Source organism: Aplidium turbinatum, chromosome 13, assembly GCF_918807975.1.
Source record: "Aplidium turbinatum chromosome 13, kaAplTurb1.1, whole genome shotgun sequence".
Classification (NCBI taxonomy): domain Eukaryota; kingdom Metazoa; phylum Chordata; class Ascidiacea; order Aplousobranchia; family Polyclinidae; genus Aplidium; species Aplidium turbinatum.
Genome location: NC_137484.1, coordinates 18,377,783 through 18,402,683, shown reverse-complemented (window position 1 = coordinate 18,402,683; position 24,901 = coordinate 18,377,783). Strand labels below are relative to the sequence as shown.

Below are 24,901 nucleotides of genomic sequence, written 5' to 3'. Positions count from 1 at the left end.
CCAATTGTGCCGAAATTAATCTGGTTGAGCAATTAACGTTATTTTATGATAATTAATTCAACGTCGCTAGATGTCGAATTAATGCAAAACAAACGTCAATCTCTTATTGGGCATTGTTGTTACGCAATATAACCCGCCGGGAAAATTAAATCGATTTGTGCTGACTTGAACGTTGAATAAACCCAAAATTAACTTACTTTCTCCCTCCCCGTGAGTTTTTTAACGTGAATTACCGTAACAGCGTGCGTAATCCATGGCGTATCGCGTTGCTCGCTACTTTTGGTATTATATTACATCCATAGGCGTCGAAACAGGGTGGGCCGGAAACGAGGGTGGGCAAAATATGTTTCGCCCACCCTGTTTTCATGACACTTATGAAGTGTTCGTTACAATTATTTCCGTTTTTGTTAAACGCTGAATTATCCAACCAACTGCATCGCAACTGCTTATTTTATACTACCGGTGTGTCTCGAATCGCTAGGTAACCGACAGAACAAAACAATTCCGCGACAACAACGCTGCGTTGAAAAAAAGGCGGTAATGAACATGACTGCATTGTTGTTGCTGCGGCAACTGCCACACGCTGGCGCATTGGTGAGAGAAAGCCACGTTTGATCTTTTCTCCGAATGGTCTCACTTTCGTTACGTCACAATCAAACTTCACTTCCGGGTCAGCGTAAGGAAATATGAACATGACATCCTGGTTTTTTTTCGCTGAGACTTTTCGGTCATTAATTCGAAATGACGTGCAAAAATTCGGTTATTTTTTATTTATTTCAGGCATTTTTTCTGATGAAAATATTTCCTTTCAAGTAGCTGATACAAACAGTCTTCGAAATTAGCGTCGGCAATTACCGAGGTGATTGCCGACGCAGATGCATGAATGGCGCATTAGCCTCGGCAATAAAAATGCCGAGGCCACACTAGCGGATTGTAAGGTTAGGGTTGGGGCGTGGCCTACGATATAACACGGCCGGATATCGTGCCGCGAAGAGAAAAAATTAGAGGGGTAACTTTTCTGCCCAAAGTTGCATATACTAACAGCTTTACAATGGTTAACAGACAAAATATTTTACATTTCTGAGCAATTCATGGACATAATGATGCGTTAAAAAGCATTCAACATAAAATTGTAATCATACGCTGATATGCTTGGTTCAATTGCTAATCTGGTCAGTCAAAACTTGAAAATTCGATGTGGCAAAGTATCGCAGCTACCGTCATTGTCACTTTCGCTTTCATCTTCTTCTTCAGAACTCGATGGTACTTCAATGACCTTGCGTTTCTTGCCTCTCTGACTACTGGTACTTCCAGATCCTGTTCCAGATGGCATCTTCGACATTTCTTTCTGTGCAGCTATGTCTTCAGACGTATATACCTTCCCTGCTGCTACTTTGGGGCCACGTTTTTGACGTGTTGTTGCTGGTGGAGACAGGTGCTCCTTCAACATGTTTGCCACAACTTCTCCCAAGGCCTATTGGACTGTCTCAGTTGGATTGTTGTTTGCATCAGGGAGACGCTTAAGCACCTGCTGCTCATCCTGAGGTACTAGACCGCAAGCCTTGAATCCAGCTGCAAGGTTTTCCTTTTTCTCCTCCATCTGGTTACACAGTCATTTCAAAAGCGATGGAAACACTGTCTTTGGTATGCTGCCCCTCAATCTGCTCTCTTTTCTCCAGTCCTCCAGTATCATTCTCCACATCTTCTTTACTGGCCCAAATACGGCAACATCCAGTGGTTGAAGTATATGGGTTGCATTGGGTACTAAACTGATAAACTTGATATCATTTTCTTCACAATCAGCTATCACCTGTGTACTGAAATGTGATGCCAAATTATCCCCAATAAGCACTTTCTTCCCAGGCTTCTCCTTTACATGGTCCAGAAACAACTTGAACCACTCCTCAAACGTAGTGGAATCAAACCAACCACTGACTGAGTGATTGTATAATGCACCAGGTGGGCCACCTTCCGTCCAACCAGCATAGAGATTCTTTGATTGATGCACGACCATCGGAGATACTCTCCCACTGCATTTCCGCAAAACATCATGCTCACGGCTTGCTTGGAGTGTGATGTCTTTCCACTCTTCGAAGTCCTCTTCTCACAATGCACTGTTTAGCCCCTGGATTGTCTGTTACATTGGTTTCATCATAATTGTACACGTTTTGGGGCTCTACCCCATTCAGTTCCTCATAAATGTTTTTGAAATATTCTTTCACGATAGTTGAACTAATTTCAGCACGGCTTAGCTTCACATTGTCAGCAAGTCGTTGTGTAAGATGTTGACGTTCCTTAAATTTTTTTAGCCAGTCCCAACCAGGCAGGTTTTCCCGGAAGATTTTTATGGTTTTACCTTGTCGATTAACATCTTGTATATACAAGGTAACGAATGTCAGAAGACGATAATAGAAATTTCCAATCAGTTAGGTGGTTGATGACTTTTACGAGTGCTGTCTCTTCAGCAGCCAATAACACTGATTGTCCACCTGGTTTTCCTGCATGGTTCACTGTTGGACGTGTCTTGTTCCAAACCGTTCCATATGGTATTTTGAACTGCTTCGATGCAGCATGAATGGTCAATCGTCCATTCTGCACCTGCCGCACAGCATTTTCTAGGTCTACTTGAGTATATGCAGTTTGATACTCCCTCGACCCAGCTTTCCGTTTGTAGACTCATGGCATAATTGTTACAGTATAGTATCAAACTTAATCAGTATCTACAAAGACAACACAAAATACAAATTTACTATCATGAAAACACAACTATACAGAATCTTGGACACCATTGTTCAATTTTGACGTTCAGTGTGACTTTGATAACCAATGTCAAAGTCACACTGACTGTCAAAAGTTACCCCGATTAACGGTATTCCAAATATTGCTAAAGCTACAAACATATTTTATAATTAATATGTACAATTACAGTATAAGCACATAAACTATCCAAACGAAGGCTGTAGCTATATTGACGAAAATGAGGCACTTGACTTCCACAGAAAAATTTTAATGTGCATGATTATGTCTGTTCAACCTTGTGACATTTGACAAATATATACTGGTTATAACCAAGTGGTTTTTGGAATATCAGCCAAAATTTCCTCTAGTTTGGTTGCTTCTGGGCTTTGTACAAGGATATTTTTCAAAAATTCGACATCAAATTACTAAATGTTAATAAAAGAATTTTTGGAAAAAATGCAAACTATTTAATTGCTGCTCTCGATCCTGACTACGGCCTAGATCACATCACAAAACTGAATAATCTAATGACTAATAATGTAATGCCTACCCATTATTGCAGATTATAACATAGAGCATAACTTAGTACTGCAGCACAATATACGTCTACCCTGCAGTGTCATCACTGCACTAAAACCTTTACCTGTTAGTCACTATTGCTAAGTAATATTTTCTGTGCAAAAAGTTATCGCTATATTATTGTTATTGTTTATCTTCAAGCATTAACAAGCTGCTCCAATCAGCAATTCAAACTAGATTAGATATGGATCAATAGCATTGCCAGATAAGAAATTCTGCACTAATTTGAGAAAAGTTCAAAGCTATTGAAAACAAAACTTGTATTTGGAAATTTTTTTAGTCCTGGGCAAAGATCCTTAGCTTAACCCATCCTAACTTTAATCCTAACTCTGGCAAAACCTGATTGTGACCATGGCAATATGTGGGTAAAAATAGCCACTCCGAATTACATTTGCTGTTTTGTCAGCAAAATTGATAGGCCTACTGCTTGCTACAGCAAAGTTTTTAACAAGACCAAAGATGTTAAAATGGTGTATGATTACTGGTGCTACCTAGTGCCTACTCTTGCAACAGATACCATTTTAAAAGCTTTGGTTTTATAGGAGCTGTTCTGCAACAGCAACACTTTACATTTAGGCTACAGTTTAGTAACTTCAGAGAATGAAATTAAATGGTGAAAATTGAACTGACAGTGTTGGGTCATTTCATTATAATTCATCCAGGCCATGGAACCATAAAATTTAGAATTGTCCCATTTTTTCACAGTTTAAAATGCTTCAAATTCTGAGTTATTTGGCACAAATTTTGTCAAAATTGGTTGAGCGGTTTTTGTTTTATCGCTATTTTAATGTTTGACCACCAGGTGGCGATTTTTTTAATGAGCCGCATAAAAATGCTTATATCTTGGGACCTAGTTGCCCAATCTTCATAAAATTTGTATCTATCCTCCCATTTTCAGGGGTGGGCTTTCCAAAAATGAAGGTTAAAATGAGCTAGGAGTTATACTTTTTGTGATATAACCATTTGTAGTGCTTCGATAGCATGGCCGATTTCACCACGCGGCCACGCATTTTTTTCAAAATTTTTTTGATCATTATTATTAACATAGATGTTATATTCCAAAAATATATTTTAAAGCACTTACAATTCACAACCTCATAATAAAAATTGTGCACAAAAATGCAGAATTTTTAAAATAGTCAAAAACATTGGATTTTATTTTTTTTGGAATTTTGGGATAAGGCTTTAGATTTCATTACTACTACTTGTATTACAACTATTTTATGAGCAGCACTGTAGTCAAGCCTTTTTCTCAATACTAATATTGACGTAGATAACTGACTCCTATTCCAATAATTCCACTTTAATCACTAACAATTCATCAGCACATACTGGGTGGTCCGCCCCTCCCCCCCTTACTATGCCACTGTATGTCAAGCAAAGAATAATATTAATAATACATTATTACACAAAGTGAAGGAGTTTAATACATCGAAAGGATGTAATGAGCTTGTCCGATGTGGGAAATAATTATATCATTTTCCAAACATGTCTCGCTGCTACTGGTAGGACAGTGTGCACAGTACAATTGCGTTACTTTAATTTGTCAGAAGTTACATTAAAGAACAGCGACAGTCTTAATAGTATAGTGAGCTACATGCAACAATCTAAGAAATACATAACAATCTGAGAAAGAAAGTACATTGCAAAATAAAGTCACACTATTCTGAGAATATAACTACAAGTCGAAGTCTATATAATTATACAGTATACACTTCTGCTATCATTTCTGAATTGGAATATTTATATATAGGCTTTGTCTGCACTGATCATTGTAAAATTACATACATACATCATTGTAAGATTATTAGTGCCAAGAAGAGTATGAAACATTAAAGATTGTTTTAAGTGACTTTCTGCAATAAAATACAATTGAAAAGGATTCAATAAACGTATAGTTTTGCATGCATAACTAGTGCATCCCATTTTGCATTTAACATTATGTGACACTGGACAAAACATGCTCACTGCAGAGCCATTACAACATGTAAGGGGCAACAATCGGAATGAATAAAAACGCAATTGAACAAGGGCCACCATGCATGTAAATAAACCGACAACCACGGTTTCTACCATGTAGCTAAACATGTGAGAGGCAGCATAAATTACTATACAATTGAACACGGGTTGTCATGCGTGCGAATAAACTGTAAACCACGATTTCTAGCATGTACAGTAACTAAGCACTGTGATAGGAAGCAAAAATATAAATACAATATAAATGAATAAAGGTTGTTGCACAGTGCACACTTGGACACATAGAACAGCATGCCATTATTGTAACATTAGTCAAGACCTAGACAGCAATTTCAGGCAATCAAACCCAACATAATAGAAGCCAATCATGCTCAATGCTCATCTTGAATGCAAATGAAGCGACGATTCAGTTTCTATATGTTTGGAGCCGAAAATGTGTATATTCTGCCTGTTGTAGTGGAAGGACTGTCGAAAATCATCAGGATTGAAGAAATGTGCATGTAACACTTATCTTCATGGCCACGCCAATTGAAAGATGGAGAGGGGCCACAAGGATGCATAAAATTGACAAGAACATCATTCTTTTCTTTGTCCACGATTTCAACAAGCCCAACCCACCACTGTTCGTCATAAGCACATGCTACATAAGACATGACACTTACATAGATCTTGGATGTTTATCATTGGGGCTGCATCGAAGAAACAATGCGTACCAGTGAATTGTGAATCATCTGATACACGCTTAAAACTGAAAGAACCAATAAGAACTTGAACTAAAGTAATGGAATCCACGAGTACCAGGCACAGAGCGTGCAAGTTAGTCATTTTTTGCCACAAGTCATGGTAAATCTCCATGTGACGGGATTGGTGGAGTAGTAAAAAGGAAGCTTGGTAACGAAAGTCTAGGCAGACCAATTGCTAATCAAATTTTGACTGCTGCAGCTGCCTTTCAATACTGCTCTGAAGCTGTTACAACAAGTGTAACTTTCTTCTACATAAAAGCTGAGGAACTGCAGCTAGTAAGAAATACTAAACAAAGATTCCAGCGTGGAAGCACTGTGCCTGGTCCTGAATTTCTTCAAACCTGATGATTTTGGACAGTCCTTCCACTACAACTGGCAGAATATACACATTTTCGGCTCCAAACATGGAAACTGAATCGTCGCTTCATTTGCATTCAAGATGAGCATTGATTGGCTTCTATTACGTTGGGTTTGATTGCCTGAAATTGCTGTCTAGGTTTTGACTAATGTTACAATACTGGCATGCTGTTCTATGTGTCCAAGTGTGCACTGTGCAACAACCTTTGTTCATTTATGTTGTATTTATATTTTTGCTTCCTCTTACAGTGCTTAGTTACTGCAAATGCTAGAAATCGTGGTTTACAGTTTATCCGCATGCATGACAACCCGTGTTCAATTGTATAGTAATTTATGCTGCCTCTCACATGTTTAGCTACATGGTAGAAACCGTGGTTGTCGGTTTATTTACATGCATGGTGGCCCTTGTTCAATTGCGTTTTTATTCATTCCGATTGTTGCCCCTTACATGTTGTAATGGCTCTGCAGTGAGCATATTTTGTCCAGTGTCACATGATGTTAAATGCAAAGTGGGATGCACTAATTATGCATGCAAAACTATACGTTTATTGAATCCTTTTTAATTGTATTTTATTGCAGAAAGTCACTATTCTGCAATAAAAACATCTTTAATGTTTCGTACTCTTCTTGGCACTAATAATTATGTGTGTAACTGTGTATGTAATTTTACAATGATCAGTGCAGATAAAGCCTATATATATATTCCAATTCAGAAATGATAGCAGAAGTGTATAGACTTGTAGTTATATCCTCAGAATAGTGTGACTTTATTTTACAATGTACTTTCTTTCTCAGATTGTTATGTATTTCTTAGATTGTTGCATGTAGCTCACTTTACTATTAAGACTGTCGCTGTTCTTTAATGTAACTTCTGACAAATTAAAGTAACGCAATTGTACTTTGCACACTGTCCTACCAGTAGCAGCGAGACATGTTTGGAAAATGATATAATTATTTCCCACATCGGACAAGCTCATTACATCCTTTCGATGTATTAAACTCCTTCATCTTTATGTCTTGACTCCTTCACTTTGTGTAATTGTGTATTATAATATTATTCTTTGCTTGACATACAGTGGCATAGTAAGGGGGGGGGAGGGGCGGATCACCCAGTATGGGCTGACGAATTTTTAGTGATTAAAGTGGAATTATTGGAATAGGAGTCAGTTATCTACGTCAATATTAGTATTGAGAAAAAGGCTTGACTACAGTGCTGCTCATAAAATAGTTGTAATACAAGTAGTAGTAATGAAATCTAAAGTCTTATCCCAAAATTCAAAAAAAATAAAATCCAATGTTTTTGACTATTTTAAAAATTCTGCATTTTTGTGCACAATTTTTATTATGAGGTTGTGAATTGTAAGTGCTTTAAAATATATTTTTGGAATATAACATCTATGTTAATAATAATGATCAAAAAAATTTTGAAAAAAATGCTTGGCCACATGGCGAAATCGGCCACGCTATCAAAGCACTACAAATGGTTATATCACAAAAAGTATAACTCCTAGCTCATTTTAACCTTCATTTTTGGAAAGCCCACCCCTGAAAATGGGGGGATAGATACAAATTTTATGAAGATTGGGCAACTAGGTCCCAAGATATGAGCATTTTTATGCGACTCATTAAAAAAATCGCCACCTGGTGGTCAAACATTAAAATAGCGATAAAACAAAAACCGCTCAACCAATTTTGACAAAATTTGTGCCAAATAACTCAGAATTTGAAGCATTTTAAACTGTGAAAAAATGGGACAATTCTAAATTCTATGGTTCCAAAATTTCAATTTTCTGGATGAATTATAATGAAATGACCCTGTTGCCAGACGCAAAGCGTTACCCCTCTAATTTTTTCTCTTCGCGGCACGATATCCGGCCGTGTTATATCGTAGGCCACGGTTGGGGTTAGACATTCCTCCCAGCCACAGCCATAGATTTGATCCTTAGTCAACACTCTGATGGAGCTCTGCGAAAGAGGCCTGTGGATGGGTATCAAAGCACGAAAGCAGCAAAACGTGGACGCTTCATTGTGAACGGCGAAGACAGTGTAGATTTACAACTAAGCGATAAGCCTCTTGATGTTTCTGATTCCAGTGATGACGCGACAACCTCATCCTCCCATACAGCATCTGATGATTCCGATTCTGACAGCTAGTTCTTGATCAAACAGACTTTGCGTTGCTCGCAGTATCCCAATTGTGCCGAATTATGTTAGTGTACTGTATACGTAAATCGAGGCAATCTTCTCGCAGGGAGCTATTAATTTGTTACCGGTACCTGGTTGAGCAATTAACCTTATTTTATGATAATTCAACGTCTCTAGATATCGAATTAATGTAAAACAAATGTAAATTTCTTATGGGGCAGTGTTGTTACACAATATAACCTGCTGGGAAAATTATATCGATTTGTGCTGACTCGAACGTTGAATCAACCCAAAATTAACTTACTTTTCCCCCCGTTAGTTATTTAACGTGAATTGTCATAACAGTGTGCGTAATCGCGTTGCTCGCTATATCGCTACTTTTGGTATTATTACATCACAACAAATCAAACAATGCGGTCGTGATAGACTACTCTAGTATATTTTTCGCTTCTTGTTTTGCATGTTTTGGTACAATTTTTTTGTAATAAACGTTCACAGCAATTGCGAGACAATTTCAACTTTTGCCGTTTGGCCTCGGCAACGTTTTTGCCGAAGTAAAAATATGCTAATTTCGAAGACTGTACAAACCAAAATTGGCACTTCCTGACTAGCTACAACATTAAGTTTCGCTGAGAAACGTTGTCGTGTTTTATCTGAGAAAAGTTAGAACAGACAAACGTTTCTTCAACGTTCATCAGCGAAACTCAACCTTGCAACACTTTTTTCGGAAATTTTGACCGAATTGACTGTATTTTTTTCGGACATTTTGCTAAAAAATCGGTCAATGACCGATAAATGACCGAAAAACCCCCCAGATGACATCATAATGAACATGACAATAAAATAACCGATACAAACTAAAGACGTACTGAAACAATCGCCTTTTCACAAATCTTTGCCTTTTACAAATCAAAATGCGGCAAATCCGAAGGCGCCACTTTAAAGATAACAGGTCACGCACTTTTTAGGTTGCAAAGGAAAACAGAAAAGAAGCTTGTTTAGTTTAGCAGGGCTCATAAGATCGCAAGGCGCAAGAAAGCAAACATCAAACCTATTAAAGCTTAATTGCTGCAGCGACGCTAAACGCAGTCTTTGTGAGAAAGACTAACCATTGCGAATTTGCGAACATTCAACACATTCAATGAAATCTGTTTGAAAACTCTCGCCCACCCAAAATTCCTCTCTTCTAAGAAAAATTCGACGCCTATGATTACATCACAACAAATCAAACAATGCGTTCGTGATAGACTACTTTAGTATATTTTTAGCTTGTCGTTTTACATGTTTTAGTACAATCTTTTCGTAATAAGTGTTCACAGCAATTGCCGAGGCAATTTGGCCTCGGCAACGTTTTTGCCGAAGTAAAAATATGCTAATTTCGAAGACTGAACCATTGCAAATTTGCGAACATACAGATTCAATGAAATCTGTTTGAAAACTCTTGCCCACCCAGAATTCCTCTCTTCTAAGAAAAAATCGACGCCTATGGGTATAGGTAGTACCTGAGAAACATTTACAAAAGCCATTCGATTTGTTCAAAGAACCTAATTAGCCAACAGTTCGTATTCACATTGATTCAATGTCTGAATATTGAATAATGTTCAATCCTTGGATTTACAGAAGGCGTCGTTGGGTTTTTCAAAAAATCGCCGAATAGGGAACTTGCCGAAAAAGGCAGTCACCAAATAGAGAACTCGCTGAATAGTAGCAGACTCTACTTTCACTACCCACAGCTTTCCTATTTAAAGTGGAAAATAATCAATTGTTTATAGATATTCTTGATGGCAACTTTGGAGCATAAGAATAAAACTTTTCTACAATGACTTTAAATGGCAGTGAAAACAAACGTGGTAGGCTACTGAAAGACCTGTGACATCATTCATTTTCAAGGTCATTTTGACTTCACAAGGAATTTGAACAGAGCTTTTCAGTGTCAGTTTAAGATAAAAGTAGCGCACGCTACTTTTCATTGACTGGTAGCGAGTAGCGGCAATGCCACTCTTTTGGCATATTGTACTTTCAAAGCAGCGGATACCCACCTCTGTTTCCAATGGCGTAGCTTTTGAAACAAATATTCTCGCAGCGAGAAATACACTGTACACTGACTGTCGAGAAAAACATCAACCATGCTATTTATATACTAACACCATAGTAACCAGAATTTAATGAAATCATTTCAAACGATTGGTAATTTTCGATCACTATCATTGATTAAAACACAATGGCAGAGCAAATTATGCAGAGTACTATACAATATTTAAAAGTGTGATACATACCACAAACCCTATAGGCCAATGTATCAGATAGAGATCCAAATAGTCCAACTTTAACTTCTGAAGTGTGCTTACAAGAGCTGGTTTAACATCCTTGGGTGCATGAAAGGTGCACCATAGCTGGATAATTAATATCGGCTGTTAAACTACCTTATAATAAGTATTATATAATTCATTTGGTTTAATAGAAAAATGGAATCAAAAAGTAACAGTTATATATCATTCTTAGTTTCCAGTTCAAGCTCATTGACATATTTTGTAAACTATATTCAAGACAGCAAAAGACAATAACTCTGCAGTGCAAAGAATAATCTCCGGCCAGTACACTAGCACTTAAAGTTAAAATATTCAATATCAGTTATATACTCCCAATAAACAGTACCATAGCCTACAGCCAATCTTTTAGATTGCATGAATAAGACCAACCAGCACTCAGCAGGCTACGCTACAGAGTAGAAAAAAATCATAATTTAAAAAAAAATTGTATTATTTTTAAACATATTTTTATTGTTTGTTTAAGGGGGGGGGGTCATTTTAATTAATTTTCTTTAACAAAATAGTGCATCTACTCGAAATATGTATGACTTAAAAGGCCCAGTTTTAGTATGTCTTTTACCTTCATATGCTTAAAAAAATATATCTAATTGACTTTTTTTATTGTTTGATTTAAATCAAACAACCCTGGCAACATCAGTTGGTTTTAATGACCACCTTGAACTACAATCAATACACCATACACTGCTAACTGCTTAGAATTTTGGTTTAGCTGTACATACTGTGCAGTTCTGGAAGGGGAACATCGAACAACATTTGATTCATAACATTAATCAGTAAAAATTGCCCAAAAAATATCCACTCTGATAAATATCCTGCCAGAAAAAAAACATACTGATAAATATCAACCTGGAAAAACATACCCCACCCGCTAAATCGTTTCAACTATTTTTAGGGGGGGGGGGATATTTACTACATATATACTTCAAAAGGATTTTATGAGGTGATATTATCAGTGTAGAACATTTTGGGGATGTTTACCAGGGTAGCTTTTTTCTTAGGGGGATATTTTTCTGGAGAGGTTATTTATGTCTAGTCCTCAGAACACAAGATAAAATATCAGTCACAAAAATAGCCTATCTGGGGTCGATCTTAACTTTTTTTTTTCACTAGCCCACCAGACTAGTTGCTCCCAGTTTTCACTAGCCCGCACGATTTTTCACTAGTCCGACCAGTTTACTGACTTTTCACTTGTCTGATGACGTATTAAGATAACTGTTTTGGCTTAGACTAAAACTAACTAAAGTAAAGGCTTTCAGATTTCCGTTCCGTGTTTCCTCCTCATTATCTGTTCTCTTCCTCTTTTCAATTAGATTCGAACCTCCTGACAAATATTTCCACATTGGCATTCTAACAAACTAAGGACTAAAGATTAGTAAAATTGAAGCTCTTCTCTGAGTGATTCTAACTAGCACTGCAAAGCCAACAACAACAAAATGTTTTAGTTTAGCATAGCCTATTCCTGTACTATATGCGCCTCAATAGCGGTAACTACCCAACTAACACTAAGCGTTAGACACTTTGTAGTAACGTTGAATCAGCATTTGATCACGATATATCAACAACAAAAAACGTTAATTTTGCTAACTGTTGCTTGCTGGCTTCTCCGTGCTGGCGTGCTCACTACTACCACGTGTCGTGTCTAACGAAGTTGCGAGAAAAAAGTAGTCATGTGCTCAGTTTGCAGCCTTCTCCGTGCAGTTTCGCATCTGGCAAGCAAATTTTTGCAGTATTTCAGAGTGACGTCGCCAATCGCCATTCAAACCAAAACTTTTCACCGGCGAATATTTTCACTAGTCAATCGGACTAGTACTGCAACATTTCTACTAGTTTGCGCAAAATTTCACTAGCCATTGGCTACCAGACTAGCGTTAAGATCGAACTCTGCCTATGATGTTAGTAGTGATATCCAAATTACTATTAATTTTTTCAATATGAAAGAAGTTATTCTTACACAAAACATGATACCTTGTCGGTTATAAACAGATCTTCCCTTTTAACTGTTTTATCATTGATTTTACTTTGGATTCCATTCCCAACTTCTTCCTGATTTCCGTATATTGCAGCACCATCAATATGACGATATCCACACGAAATAGCTTCTTCAACAGCTGCCTGGACTTCACCAGGTTTTGACTGAACACACAACATGTACAAAAAAATATTTATTAACTTATTATAACTACCAATTTATAAACGATTGTTGCTGTCATTGCATTATTTACCGCACGTTTTTTTACAGATTGTTTTGTTAGGCAAATCGCACAGAATTATTCCGCCAGAATGACAGTGTTGTTTGAACGCATTTTGGGATTAAAACAGCAAACATAAAATGTGCTATTGCTAATTTAATACATGTAACAATACCACCAAATTATTACATACTTATGCGTATCAAAATATCTACAAAAAAGAGTAACTGTTTAAGTGTGATTAGGTATTATTTTCAGAGGTCTTGAAAAAAATGCTTGCAAATATGCACATGGACTAGATAATACAAGACAGTTTTACATAAAAATGTTCAGGTGTTCAGGTTTTATACCACTCACATTTGAGACACATAATTGTTCATAGCTTTTTGTCATCTTTTTCATGGTGCTAGTTGGCTTAAAACAGTGCTACTCAAACGCCGGTACGCGTACCAGTGCCGGTACGCGAGCACTTGGCTGCTGGTACGTGGTCAGTTAGGAGAAATTGTAAATTGAGTAATTATGTTGATCAAAACGTCTATATAAAAATTTTTAGGCAACGATAATGTTCAATCTGCTTTCCCAGCTATAGACTGTTTGGTGGCCCGCTACTACGACGACTTCCAGTGACGTCACAAAGAAATGTTATTTCGTAATTGTTATCCATTATTTCAACAAAGTATTGCAATGTTCGATGCTAGATGATCATCCTTTTTATGTGTTTGTGCTGTGTCCACGTGCTTGACTATACCTGCAGCATCCAGTAACGAGTAGAGAAGTGAGAGGCTCAATCGATCGGCCACACTCTGACTTCAAAATATCAGATGATTGTAGTGAGTTGAACATGTTTTTACATAGATTTATTGAAGCAGGTAGCATTGTTTTCCATTGAAACGCAATTGGATAAGCTGGTTGCAAATAAGCAAGCGCACACTTCGCATCAAAATTCGAAAGATTATTAATAAAAGTGGTTTTTTTTTGTGTATTTGTTACAAAAGTAATAATGACTTTGCTCTTGTCTTTTTTTCGCAAATTGACCAGGACGCCAAGTGATGGAAGGTGTTCAGCCGGTACACGGCATCAAAAAGTTTGAGTAGCACTGGCTTAAAACCTTCATCATTAATAAATTTCTTGTGAATACACTCGAATCAAAGTACAGAACCAAGCGTATAAAATTAATAATTTTATAAGAACATGACATCATACCATTGATTGTATAAAACTGGGAGGATCGTCATGTTATTTTTTGTTATGGGAAAATGAAATAATTAATGCACAGCAGAATTTCAACCTATGCTGATGCATGGTTGATTGGATGTAATTTTTTATGCAATGAGATACACTAAAGGCACATCTCATTGGATAACACAAGCCAACACACTTTTTGTGTCAGCATAGTAAATGTCATTCTAGGGTATATTTTGGGTGCTGAATTCAAAAATCACATCAGATTTTTTGTATCACATCAGGATTTTATGATATCTGAATGCTGTTTTGGTAAAAATGGGTAAAATCGACTCCTGATCTATATTGGTAGACTATGGCGTTTCATGGAATTTGAACTCTTTTTTGTCAACAAGGTCTGTGATAAAGTCTAAATTCATCACGATAAAGTCTACACAAGACATACAAACATAATATTAATGAAAACATTGAGGTATTTCAAGGCCTGTTTTATTTTTTTAAATTTTATTGAAGTGTGGTAACTTGAACTCAATTCTTCAAAGTTTATCTGCTAACACTAAACGTTCAACGTCATTTTTTTACAAGAGTAGGCTACATTGTTATTTTTTTCATGTTAAGAAGTAGGTTTGGTGGTTTTGCAAATCCCCAATTGGCTTTGCAATTCGGCCAAAAAGCCAATATTATGAGAAAAAATATCATGCAAAAATCTCAAAAACCTGATGTGATGGGTAAAATCTGATGTGATTTTTGAAATCAGCAGCCTCAATATATATACCCCTAATCACATCTTACATTGCAGACACAAAATGTTTTATCTTTTTTGTTGGCCTGTGTAATTCTTTATATATAGCCTACAATAAAACAGGTTAGTGTAAAACACATGTGCAACAAACATGAAACATTAGCAGAGTGTAGCACAATTAACCAAACCTTGGTTCCTCTGGCATAGCATGTTACCAACTTGTTATCAATCAAACTTATTTCTGGTGTGCACAAAATAGCATCAAATTAACTTCTAAACTTTGCAGTACAAAAAAATGACAGAAAACCATGGAGTAGTGCATACGCCTACTTGATAAAAAAACAATTAAGTGTTAAGGTATACCTTCCAAGTTCCAAGTCCCACAACTGGTATTTTTCGTCCACTGTTAAATGTTACAGTTGGCACAGACATGATGCAGATGTATTTGCTAATTCAAAGTAAATAAAAGTAGGCCTACCAGTCTGCTAAAAAATAAAACTTTTAAAGCATCTTACACTTATTATCACCTGTTCACCTTAGGCCTGGACTGCTGGGCAACTGCACTGTCTGCACATGCTTGCAAGAATGAGAACAAGAAGAAAGAAACTTGCCCACTGCATGCTGCATCCATTCCAGCATCACAGCAGATAAGAGTCATCCATGATTGCAGACTGCAGTGCGTGCATTCAAGTTATTGGCTGTTTGTGTTCATGCGTATATCTAGAGTGTTTTCCAGTTATGCTTCATTGGCTTCGGGTGTATTGCAGCAGAGCCTTTTTTAAACAAAAAAATAATAATCGAAACAAAATGAGACAAACTTTCAGTTTTTTTAGTAGGCTATCTTATTCAAATAGCTAATAGACCAAGAATAATTTGGACAGCAAACATCACTAAATGGACAAAATTAAGTTATGAAAATGCAGTACGAACAGCTCATGGTCGAGAACAAAGGCACATTATATCCAACCCCAGTGTTGTACGTTGACGCCGTCAATTTGACGGCGTCATTTGACGGTGTCAACTTTTTGTTGACGCTGAGGCTAGCGCCGTCAATTTATTTTTCAGTTGACGGAAGTGATAGCGCCGTCAACTATTTTGCCGATTTTAAGCGTCAAGCGCTAAGCGTCATTTTTTGTTTTCATGGAAAATCTCGTTTCACAATAAGAGTTTTACAATGTATTCTGGCCAGCGCGACTCCTCCGAATTACCGGCCTTTGCGTTGGTTGGAATGGCTCCCTGGAATACATGCGGAAGAAGTTCGTCAAATGGTGATCACTCATGTATTGAGAACGAGGGATCAGAGACAGAAAGCGAAAAATCCATGAATGGCATCGCGGACGTTGAATATACTTTATTTCAAGAGCTCTATGTCCCTGAAAAGAGCGATGTTGGTGCAGTGGGCCTCGTTAAAAGATTTATACATGCTAAACTATCACAGCAAGCTTGGAACAGTGATACCTTTCCGACTAAACGTTTTCAACTTGTTTTTGAAATACAACACACCAATACCAACCAGCGCTGCTGTGGAACGCATGTTTTCATTTGGAAAGGACAATATGCGCAGGGGCGCCGGAAGCGGAGGGGAGCAGGGGGAGCGGATGCCTCCCTGCCCTCAAATTTCTGTGGATGGGGAGAGAAGAGGGGGCAATGGTTCCCTTTTAAGGTCATCTAAGCTACTGCACACTTTGCAATATAACAATTTATGCTATTCGCTTTTAGCCTAATTATAATGTTCTATTTTTGCCTCAAAATAATATTTACGACACAAAATTCTCCATCACAGTAAGTTATATTACATCATTATAAAATAGCATGATGCCCTTCCGTGCCATTGTTCTTTGTATAGCGGACACTTGTAGCCTATCATTACTCGATAATGAGCTGATAGATGAGCATTATCGCTATATCTTATCTTAAAACTTACAAAAAAAAAGGCCAAAAAAAAAGCAACAAAAGTGCCCTTTTTTTATACTCCTGCCCATCCAGTCAAAAATAGCTACGGCGCCCCTGAATATGCGTCCCAAACGCAGCAGATTGTCAGACAAACGTTTTGAAATGCTTGTTTTTCTGCAAGGAAATAACTAATAGGCTGAGCAGCTAATTACAATACAGCATGGCCACCTAAAGATATGGCCTGATTTGTCACATTTTTCAGAAATTTCCAGGTTTTTCTAACTTTGGGCGAACGTTTAAATAAATTTTTCTAAAAATTTGATTTTTACGCTTTCTTTATTCTTTTCCCCAGATGACACAATAGGTTTTAACATCCTCACATGTTGAAAAACAAAGAAAATTTGATTTTGTGGATTTTAGTCAGACTGTTAATTTTCAATAACAGTCTGATTTTGCGTTTTTCAACTTACTTTTTCTCATTTGCTACTGCTTCCCCAAGGCAACAAAAAAGTTTTATGTCATTAGAAAACCGCAAAAAGTAAAAACATCTCAAAAAATGTCAGTCAAGCACAAGCAGTAGCTGTAATCAAAATCTGCAAAATGTGACAAATCAGGCCGCATCTCCAGGTGGCCATGAATACAGTCTCAAAACATAATACCTGCTCTTTATTTATAGCTATTGTTAGCCTGAACTTGGTTGAAATATTTCCGTTTTATGAGACGCTGGCAAAAAATAGCGCTAGAAATTAGCGCTGACGCTGACGCCGTCAATTTCTTTAACAGCTTACGCAGTCCTTTACGCCGTAAAGTTTTTAGGCAATTCGCGCTGACGCTGACGCCGTCAAATTATTTCAATGACGCGTACAACACTGTCCAACCTTCAATACGAGGAAGGAACATAATGATGATGATGATGATTCAAATAGAATATATGGTGCCGAAATAAGCATAAATCTGCCTGTTAAGATAATAAATATTTATATGGGATGGCGCAACGAATAAGGCGTTGGCTTTCCAATTATGCAAACCTGGTCCGACTCCCTGCTTCAGCTGGTTGTTGAAAAAACACCGCTCACCTCTACCCAGGGTGTAATAAATTGGGTGGGCATAGTTGCTGAAGGAAAGGCGGCCGAGAGAAAGGAACTGGCCACCCTACTCTCCTTAGTGCCGAAGGCTTAGTATAATGAGAACCTTATCTTCTCATACCCGACACTTGAATCAAGTATGGGACCCTCCTTTGTATGGTTGGAGTATCAGATGTCTAAAACGTTTTCTGCCTAGACTGGATAAAGTGCAGGCCTTACTTATTAGAAGAAATGGTGTATTGAAAACGACAATAATAAAACAAAACAAACAGTTGCTTACCGAATTCTTACATATTCCCTAGTCACTCCAAATCTCCAGTTCTCCAGATTTATAAAACAATGACCACTCCAGTCCATGCCAAAACGTAAAAAGAAAGATCAACTAGCAAAAATTGTTAATGCATGGCCGGGTCACTCAAGCATGAAAATAGAATGGAGCAGAGATACAACAATAATATTAAATGGGCGGGGAATCGTTTCTAACATACCCACCCCCAAAACCAGAGTTTAACAAATGAGGGTTTTACCACTGTAAAACGATTACAACGAAGCAAAATACAAACCAACTAATTGCCACAAGGTGGCCAAATAAACGACAATGAACATGAATTATGCAAATATCGACCAGAATCAAAAATATTCGCGGTTAGCAAGGATCACAATTGCAACACAAAGGCTGGCTTGCATTACACACAAACTTAATAGAACATGCATAACAGTAGCCTACAGAAGGACATCGAAGACACGCCCAAGAGGAGTTAAAAAACCCTTTTGACCAACATGCTTAGCGATTGCTAAAATTAAGCACAAAAACATAAGTCTACCGACAACTGGAAGTCAGCATAAACGGATACACGAAAAACAAATGATAGCATACATGGTACCAGTGGCAGAAGTGGGGATATGGCATAAACAAAAGCACACATACAACCTAATACTGCACAATGCTATGACCAGCGCAAGTGACATTAACGTCAGAGCAAAAGTAGGCTACCAGAAAAAACACGCGACTGTTAAGTCGAGTCGTGATAATTAAGCAATGAATTGACAAAACACGAAAAATAATATCGCACATAGCAAAAGCATTAGTAGTGAGACAGGTGTGTGAAATAGTCAGACCAAAAACAGAGCTAGACTGCTACAGTGTAAATAACTGCAGGATGCAAATAGAAACAACACTATTGATGGGAGTCAATAACACAGTTATGGCAGAACTGCTGGATGCAAATGCATCGACGACACCGCGCTAGCTGCGGTAGTGAGGAGCACAAGAATAATAATAGTAAAATAAACACAAACACGCAATACAATTCAAATATGAAACCTAAGCAGCATGAGCAATGTCAGTTGTGCAATCGTGCCAACCAGCCAGCCTAGAAAACAAAATTGTCATTTCAAAAGTCCATACTGCCCTCTAGCAGGCAGATCTTTCTGATGTCGCGAACAAACTCTGTACCGTCAGCAACCTTTACTCGCACGCGTCTGACAAGTTTGTTAGTGTCCGGCATAACTTCCTTTACAATAGCCTTGGGCCAGTGCCCACGTTTAGTTGCCTCGTCCGCTACCAGTACCAAATCGCCTGGTTTCAAGCTTGGAGATGTGCCAAACCACTTTTGTCGGGGCTGCAGCAGAGGGAGATATTGCAACAGCCATTGTTCCCAAAACTTGTCTGTGAGGTATTGGGTCTTTCTCCAAGAGCGTCGATAACCGTCAGCCTTCATAAAAACATCTGGCGGTAGGGTGTCACAAGCTGATCCGGTGAGTATCATACTTGGAGTCAGGGCTTGCAGATCATCTGGTGACGATGGGAGCGAAGTGATGGGACGATCGTTTAAAATTCTTTCAATCTCTGCTACCAGCGTTAGAAGGTCGAACTCATCCAACGTAGCGTTTCCTACCAGCGACCGCATCAATTTTCTTAATAAACGAAAAAATATTTCGTAGAAGCCGCCTTGATGTGAAGCACGCGGAGGGTTGAAGTGCCAGTTCGTTTCATGCCGAAGTAAGGCATCGGTGACTTTCTTTTGATGGAGGTTCTTGAGTCCTTGCCGAAGTTCGCGGTCTGCAGCAACAAAGTTTCCTCCGTTGTCACTGTACAGATCAGTAGGACAAACGTTTCTACGGCTGCAGAATCTTCGGTAGGCTTGAATGAATGCACTTGCCTCCAGGGATTGCACGACCTCAAAGTGCACAGCACGGGTCGCCAAACAATTAAAAATACAAACATCCGTTCTTTGTAGATCGTGGAAGTTCGAGTAGCGGGTAAACAACCGACAGAGAGAGTCCGAGTCCGTAATCGCGTGTTGCTGGGCTGAGCAATGTTCAATGTTTTTAACCTCTGGATCGTCTGACGAAATTCCGCCAACAAAGTCGGACTGGTTTGGCCAATTGCTCGTGACATCATGCAAAAACTTAGGACCATTGAACCAAAGCTTAGCGGTATTAACTTTATCAGGCCAAACTCCCCGAGACGCGAGGTCAGCGGGGTTTAAAGTAGTCGGTACATAATGCCATTGATTGACACTGGTAAGCATGTGAATAGTGCTCAGCCTATTAGCCACAAAGGTGTGGAAACGAGTCGAAGTATTATTAATGTAACGCAGCACAACAGTTGAGTCTGTCCATAAGACAACACAATTGAATTTAAAATCACACTCCGTCAGGATAAAATTGCAGACTTTGGCAGCGAGCACAGCAGCAGTGAGCTCCAGGCGAGGTACGCTAACAGGCTTTAATGGAGCCACTCGAGCCTTGCCAAATAGAAAATTACAAATTACTACAGAATCATCATAAAACACTTTAACATAAAACACGACCCCATAGCCACTGGTACTGGCATCACAAAAACCATGCAATTCAAAGCGGATAGCACATTTACCAAAAAGAGTCAGGCTTCTAGCGATGGAAACACATTCAAGCTCTGGAAGGGCCTTTAACCAAGCTTCCCAATTAATGTTTACTGGCCCAAGGCCATTAAGGGGTTCATCCCAATCAAGTTGAGCGTCACATGCCTGCTGCAGGAGTTGCCTAGCAGGTAAAATGAAGGGTTGTATTAGACCTAGTGGGTCGTATGTTTGCGAAATCATGGAGAGAACGCCTCTCCGGGTGTTAGGCTTTTGTTGGATACTCACCCTCACCTCCATGCAATCGTTCGCAGCATTCCACACAACACCAAGGGTTTTCTGCGTTGGAAGCTGGCACTGAGGCAAATCGACCTTCGACGCCAAGTCTTCCTGCAACACAGAACTCAAGACCTCTGCACTGTTAGACAGGAATTTAGTTAAATGGAAGCCGCCACTTTGTAATAGTTCACGCAGTTGTTGTATTAGTTCGATAGCCTGATCCGGCGATTCACATGAATGACAAATATCGTCAACATAAACATTTTTTAAAACTGTGTTAACAGTGTTTTGATCAGCACCTGCTTCATTGTCTTTGGCAGTCATCCGAAGTGCGAAGGCAGCACAGCATGGCGACGACTTTGCTCCAAACACATGAGTTTGCATACGGTAGTCGACAGGTTCCCGCTTGAGATCATCGTCCGGATACCATAAGAATCGAAAGGCATCCCTGTCTCCTTCGTCTACACGTACTTGGGAAAACATGGCCTTAATATCGCCCACAACAGCGATCGGATGTTGCCTGAAGCGAAACAATGTTCCTACAAGGTTATTGGTGAGATCTGGGCCATGAAGCAGCTTGTCATTTAATGACACGCCTTTAAACTTCGCGCTGCAGTCGAAAACGACTCTAAACTTGGCCGCATTGGTCGTGCAGTGATGGGGCACATAGCACGTCTTCCCTGGTGTGTCTACCACACCAGTTTCAAGTGGCACAGCATAGCCACATTTAACATATTCCTGCATTTTATCACGATACTTATTGAATAACACCGGGTCAGTAATAAATCGGCGCTTCATTCCCTCTAGGCGCTTGAGTGCCATAGAGCGATTATTGCACAAGTCCGGGTCTTCATCCTTCCACAACAGCCCTACAGAATAGTGTCCATCCACCTTCTTCACCGTGTCCTGCATGATCTGCAGCGCACGTTTATCCTCAATTGAAGGACAGGGGGCCTGTGGCTCATCGATGTCATTAAAATCCTGCAACAATACATTTAACATTCTATCGCAAGACTCCTTTACGCTAAGAAAGTTTACCATTACTGGTGAGTTGAGTTGCCTATCGCCACCATCTTTCCCATAAATGGTCCAACCCAGAAGAGTGTGCAGTCCACATGGTTCTCCTGGTGCGCCAGTACGAACTTCCTGCAAAAGATAAGCCTGGTGAAGATCGCTGCCCAATAACAACTCAACCTTCCTATCTTTTAGTTCAGGGAACTTTAAGTCCTCCAAATGACTATATGCACTACTAAGTGCTTCGGTGGGAATACTGTGGCTGACATCCACAATCTGGTCCATCACCAGAGCATCTGCAACGGAAAACACAGCCTGCTCTTCCATTCCCTGCACAGCCAAAAAATCAATTTTCTTGTCATGAAAGGAGACAGCATTGGTGGTCAGCAACTCCACATTGCTTTTTGTCGCAGCAACCCCTAAGCGAGATACGAGGCTTGAGGAGCATAGACTGACGCTAGAACCTTCATCGATAAAAGCATAAGTATAGGTATAGTTGGAGGGGTCCCCAGCCCATACCTTAACTGGCAAAACCTTAAAAATTGTTGTCCCAGATGTTGCTGGCACAGTTGCGGACGTTGTTGCTGAGATGCCCTTCTTCAGAGCAGAGGGGCTTTCCTCTTCCACACGGTTTACATGCAGAAGTGAATTATGCCTCGATCCACACGTTGCACAAGATTTCTTAAATCTGCAATCAACCACTCTGTGGCCTGCTCTCAAGCAACAAAAACACAGTCTATGCTTTTGCACCAGGGTTCTTCTTTCTGCAACAGGCTTTTGTTTAAACATCTCACACTTCCATAGGGCATGCGACTCTGCACACAAACAACAGGACTCTTGCTTATGGTTAGCAGATTGGGAAATCTGCTCTTGGGTTGTGCAAACCGAAGCACGCTTGTAGCCACCTTGCGGATTAGATCGAGCCATCGTTGGTTGTAGAGCTCTCTTAACTTCTTTGCCTGGTTGCATAAGATGGCCATATTGGCTGTCGGCTCGAGAGGCTGCATCCTCGACCAAGACTCTTAAATCGCCAAACGTGGCACAGTCCGATCCCAAGTGATTAACATTAACAAACTGCTCCTTTAACTTATAAGGAAGTCGCAGGAACAGCCGTTGAAGCACCTCATCACTGTTTAAAAGATGGGACTTACCCCAGCCATCGAAACTGACTTCACACTTATACATCTTGTCGCAAAGCTTTGTGAGGCCCGGCGCATCCCACTCTGAAATAGGGGGTCCTTGCAGCAAATCTTCCTTCACTTTGGCCATGAGTTTTCCAGGGTTGCCAAACCTTTTTCTCAATCTATCCCATGCCATTCCATATGCTCTTTCACTATTTTGCAAGCAACTCAGGCCAGAAATTACTTCCAAGGCCTGGCCTACACAATTGTCCTCCAAAAAGGCGATGCGATCTTCAAAGCTTAGATAGTTTGACTCAATGTATCGTTCAAAACGCCTTTTAAAGTTAAAGAACTTTAACACATTGCCGTCAAACTTCTCCAGCGACAACCGAGGACCATGAACATTTTGAAACCCTGCACTGAGCTGGGGTTGAGGCACGACGATGGGAAATTCACTACTATTATTAGCTTCAGTGCGAAAGGGAGATGTGTAAGGATTAAGAATATTACTAGCACTACTGCTGCCCTGAAGGATACCCTGTTCTGCTTTTACAGGTGGTATCTTTACACCACTCTCACGGGGTGTCACGTGACTGCTAGACTCAGCAGCTTTGCCTGTGTCACTGCCTGCATCCATAACTACCGATGATGTTTGATGTGACACTTGCTTGGATTGCTCTCGACAGCTTCGAATGAGGGTAGAGCATGCTTCAAGCAAACCATAAATGCTTTCCCCCATACGGTTCATCCTAGATTCTATTGAGCCTGATTGCTGTGGTTTGCATTTGAGTAAATCTAAACGTTTAAGGGAGAGCTTCCTTTGAAGTTCAAGGCATCTTTTCTTTACCTCCAAAACTTCAGAAGAACTCAGGAAATCATCACTTGAGCATAGCTCCATGTCGATGGAAGTTATGCCAAGCTCGATTTCAACCAGCTCTTGTTCTAACACAACGAGACCTGGCAGCTCTTCGCTACTGTCATGTTGACCACTAATATTAGAGGCGGCCTCATGCTGCTCTGTTGAGCCACTAGCATAACCATTTGGCTTACTCCGTCTTGGAGTTTGCTTGGGCTTTTTACGAGCCATAATTAACACACAGCAATATACAAGCTACAAAAAACAAAATCTGTATGGTACTTACCTTTGGTGAGGTGACAATTGACCTTCACGATGTTACGGAGAATGTCAGTAAGCAACCTACTAAAATTACAGGGTTTAACGGTAACCAGTTCTACCTGACTAGAACAATGGCCTGACAGAGTACAGGCTTAGAAGCTTCAATCTTTGGCAGACCTGACAAGACTGCCCAAAGTGAAGATCTATTTACAAAATTTAAACAAAGTTTACAACGTGGCGGGCTCAAAGGCACAAACCAAAAAATAATCCTTGGCAGACCTGAAAAGACTACCCTAGGATAACAAACAACTAGGTACAAAGTTCAAAGAAACTTTACAGCATGGCAGGCTCAAAGGCACACACCAAAAAATGAATCCTTGGCAGACCTGAAAAGACTACCCTAGGATAACAAACAACTAGTTACAAAGTTCAAAGAAACTTTACAGCATGGCAGGCTCAAAGGCACAAACCAAAAAGTTAATCCTTGGCAGACCTGAAAAGACTACCCTAGGATAACAAAACAAATTACACAACTAGCTAAAGTGAGCTAGACAAAGGCACATACC

At 39.3% G+C, this 24,901-nt stretch overlaps 2 protein-coding genes across 2 annotated transcripts in view; both read right to left on the bottom strand.

Annotated features, from left to right (window-relative positions):
* Window positions 1-15,470, bottom strand: part of LOC145781873 (aldo-keto reductase family 1 member B1-like) — a 30,124-nt gene extending 14,654 nt beyond the window's left edge. The window contains exons 1-3 of the mRNA XM_082593553.1: window positions 15,347-15,470; window positions 12,836-13,003; window positions 10,817-10,933 (exon numbers count right to left, since the gene is read on the bottom strand). Of these exons, the coding sequence (XP_082449679.1) occupies window positions 10,817-10,933; window positions 12,836-13,003; window positions 15,347-15,415 (354 nt within the window). The 5' untranslated portion in view covers window positions 15,416-15,470. The remainder of the gene's footprint in view (window positions 1-10,816; window positions 10,934-12,835; window positions 13,004-15,346) is intronic.
* A 3,885-nt stretch (window positions 15,471-19,355) lies between these two features.
* On the bottom strand, window positions 19,356-24,305 carry LOC145781701 (uncharacterized). The gene is made up of 2 exons (XM_082593373.1): window positions 20,840-24,305; window positions 19,356-20,578 (listed from the first exon to the last, which is right to left on the bottom strand). The coding sequence occupies exons 1-2, from the start codon at window positions 24,303-24,305 to the stop codon at window positions 19,356-19,358; spliced, it is 4,689 nt and encodes a 1,562-aa protein (XP_082449499.1).
* Window positions 24,306-24,901: the final 596 nt, after the last annotated feature.

Bases quoted from the DNA above. Each gene is read 5' to 3' on its own strand.
- LOC145781701 (XM_082593373.1), bottom strand. From the start codon at position 24,305: ATGGCTCGTAAAAAGCCCAAGCAAACTCCAAGACGGAGTAAGCCAAAT. The intron at 20,579-20,839 runs GTAAATGTGCTA...TCTTATGGACAG, and splicing joins TAGAAGCCTGACTCTTTTTG to ACTCAACTGTTGTGCTGCGT.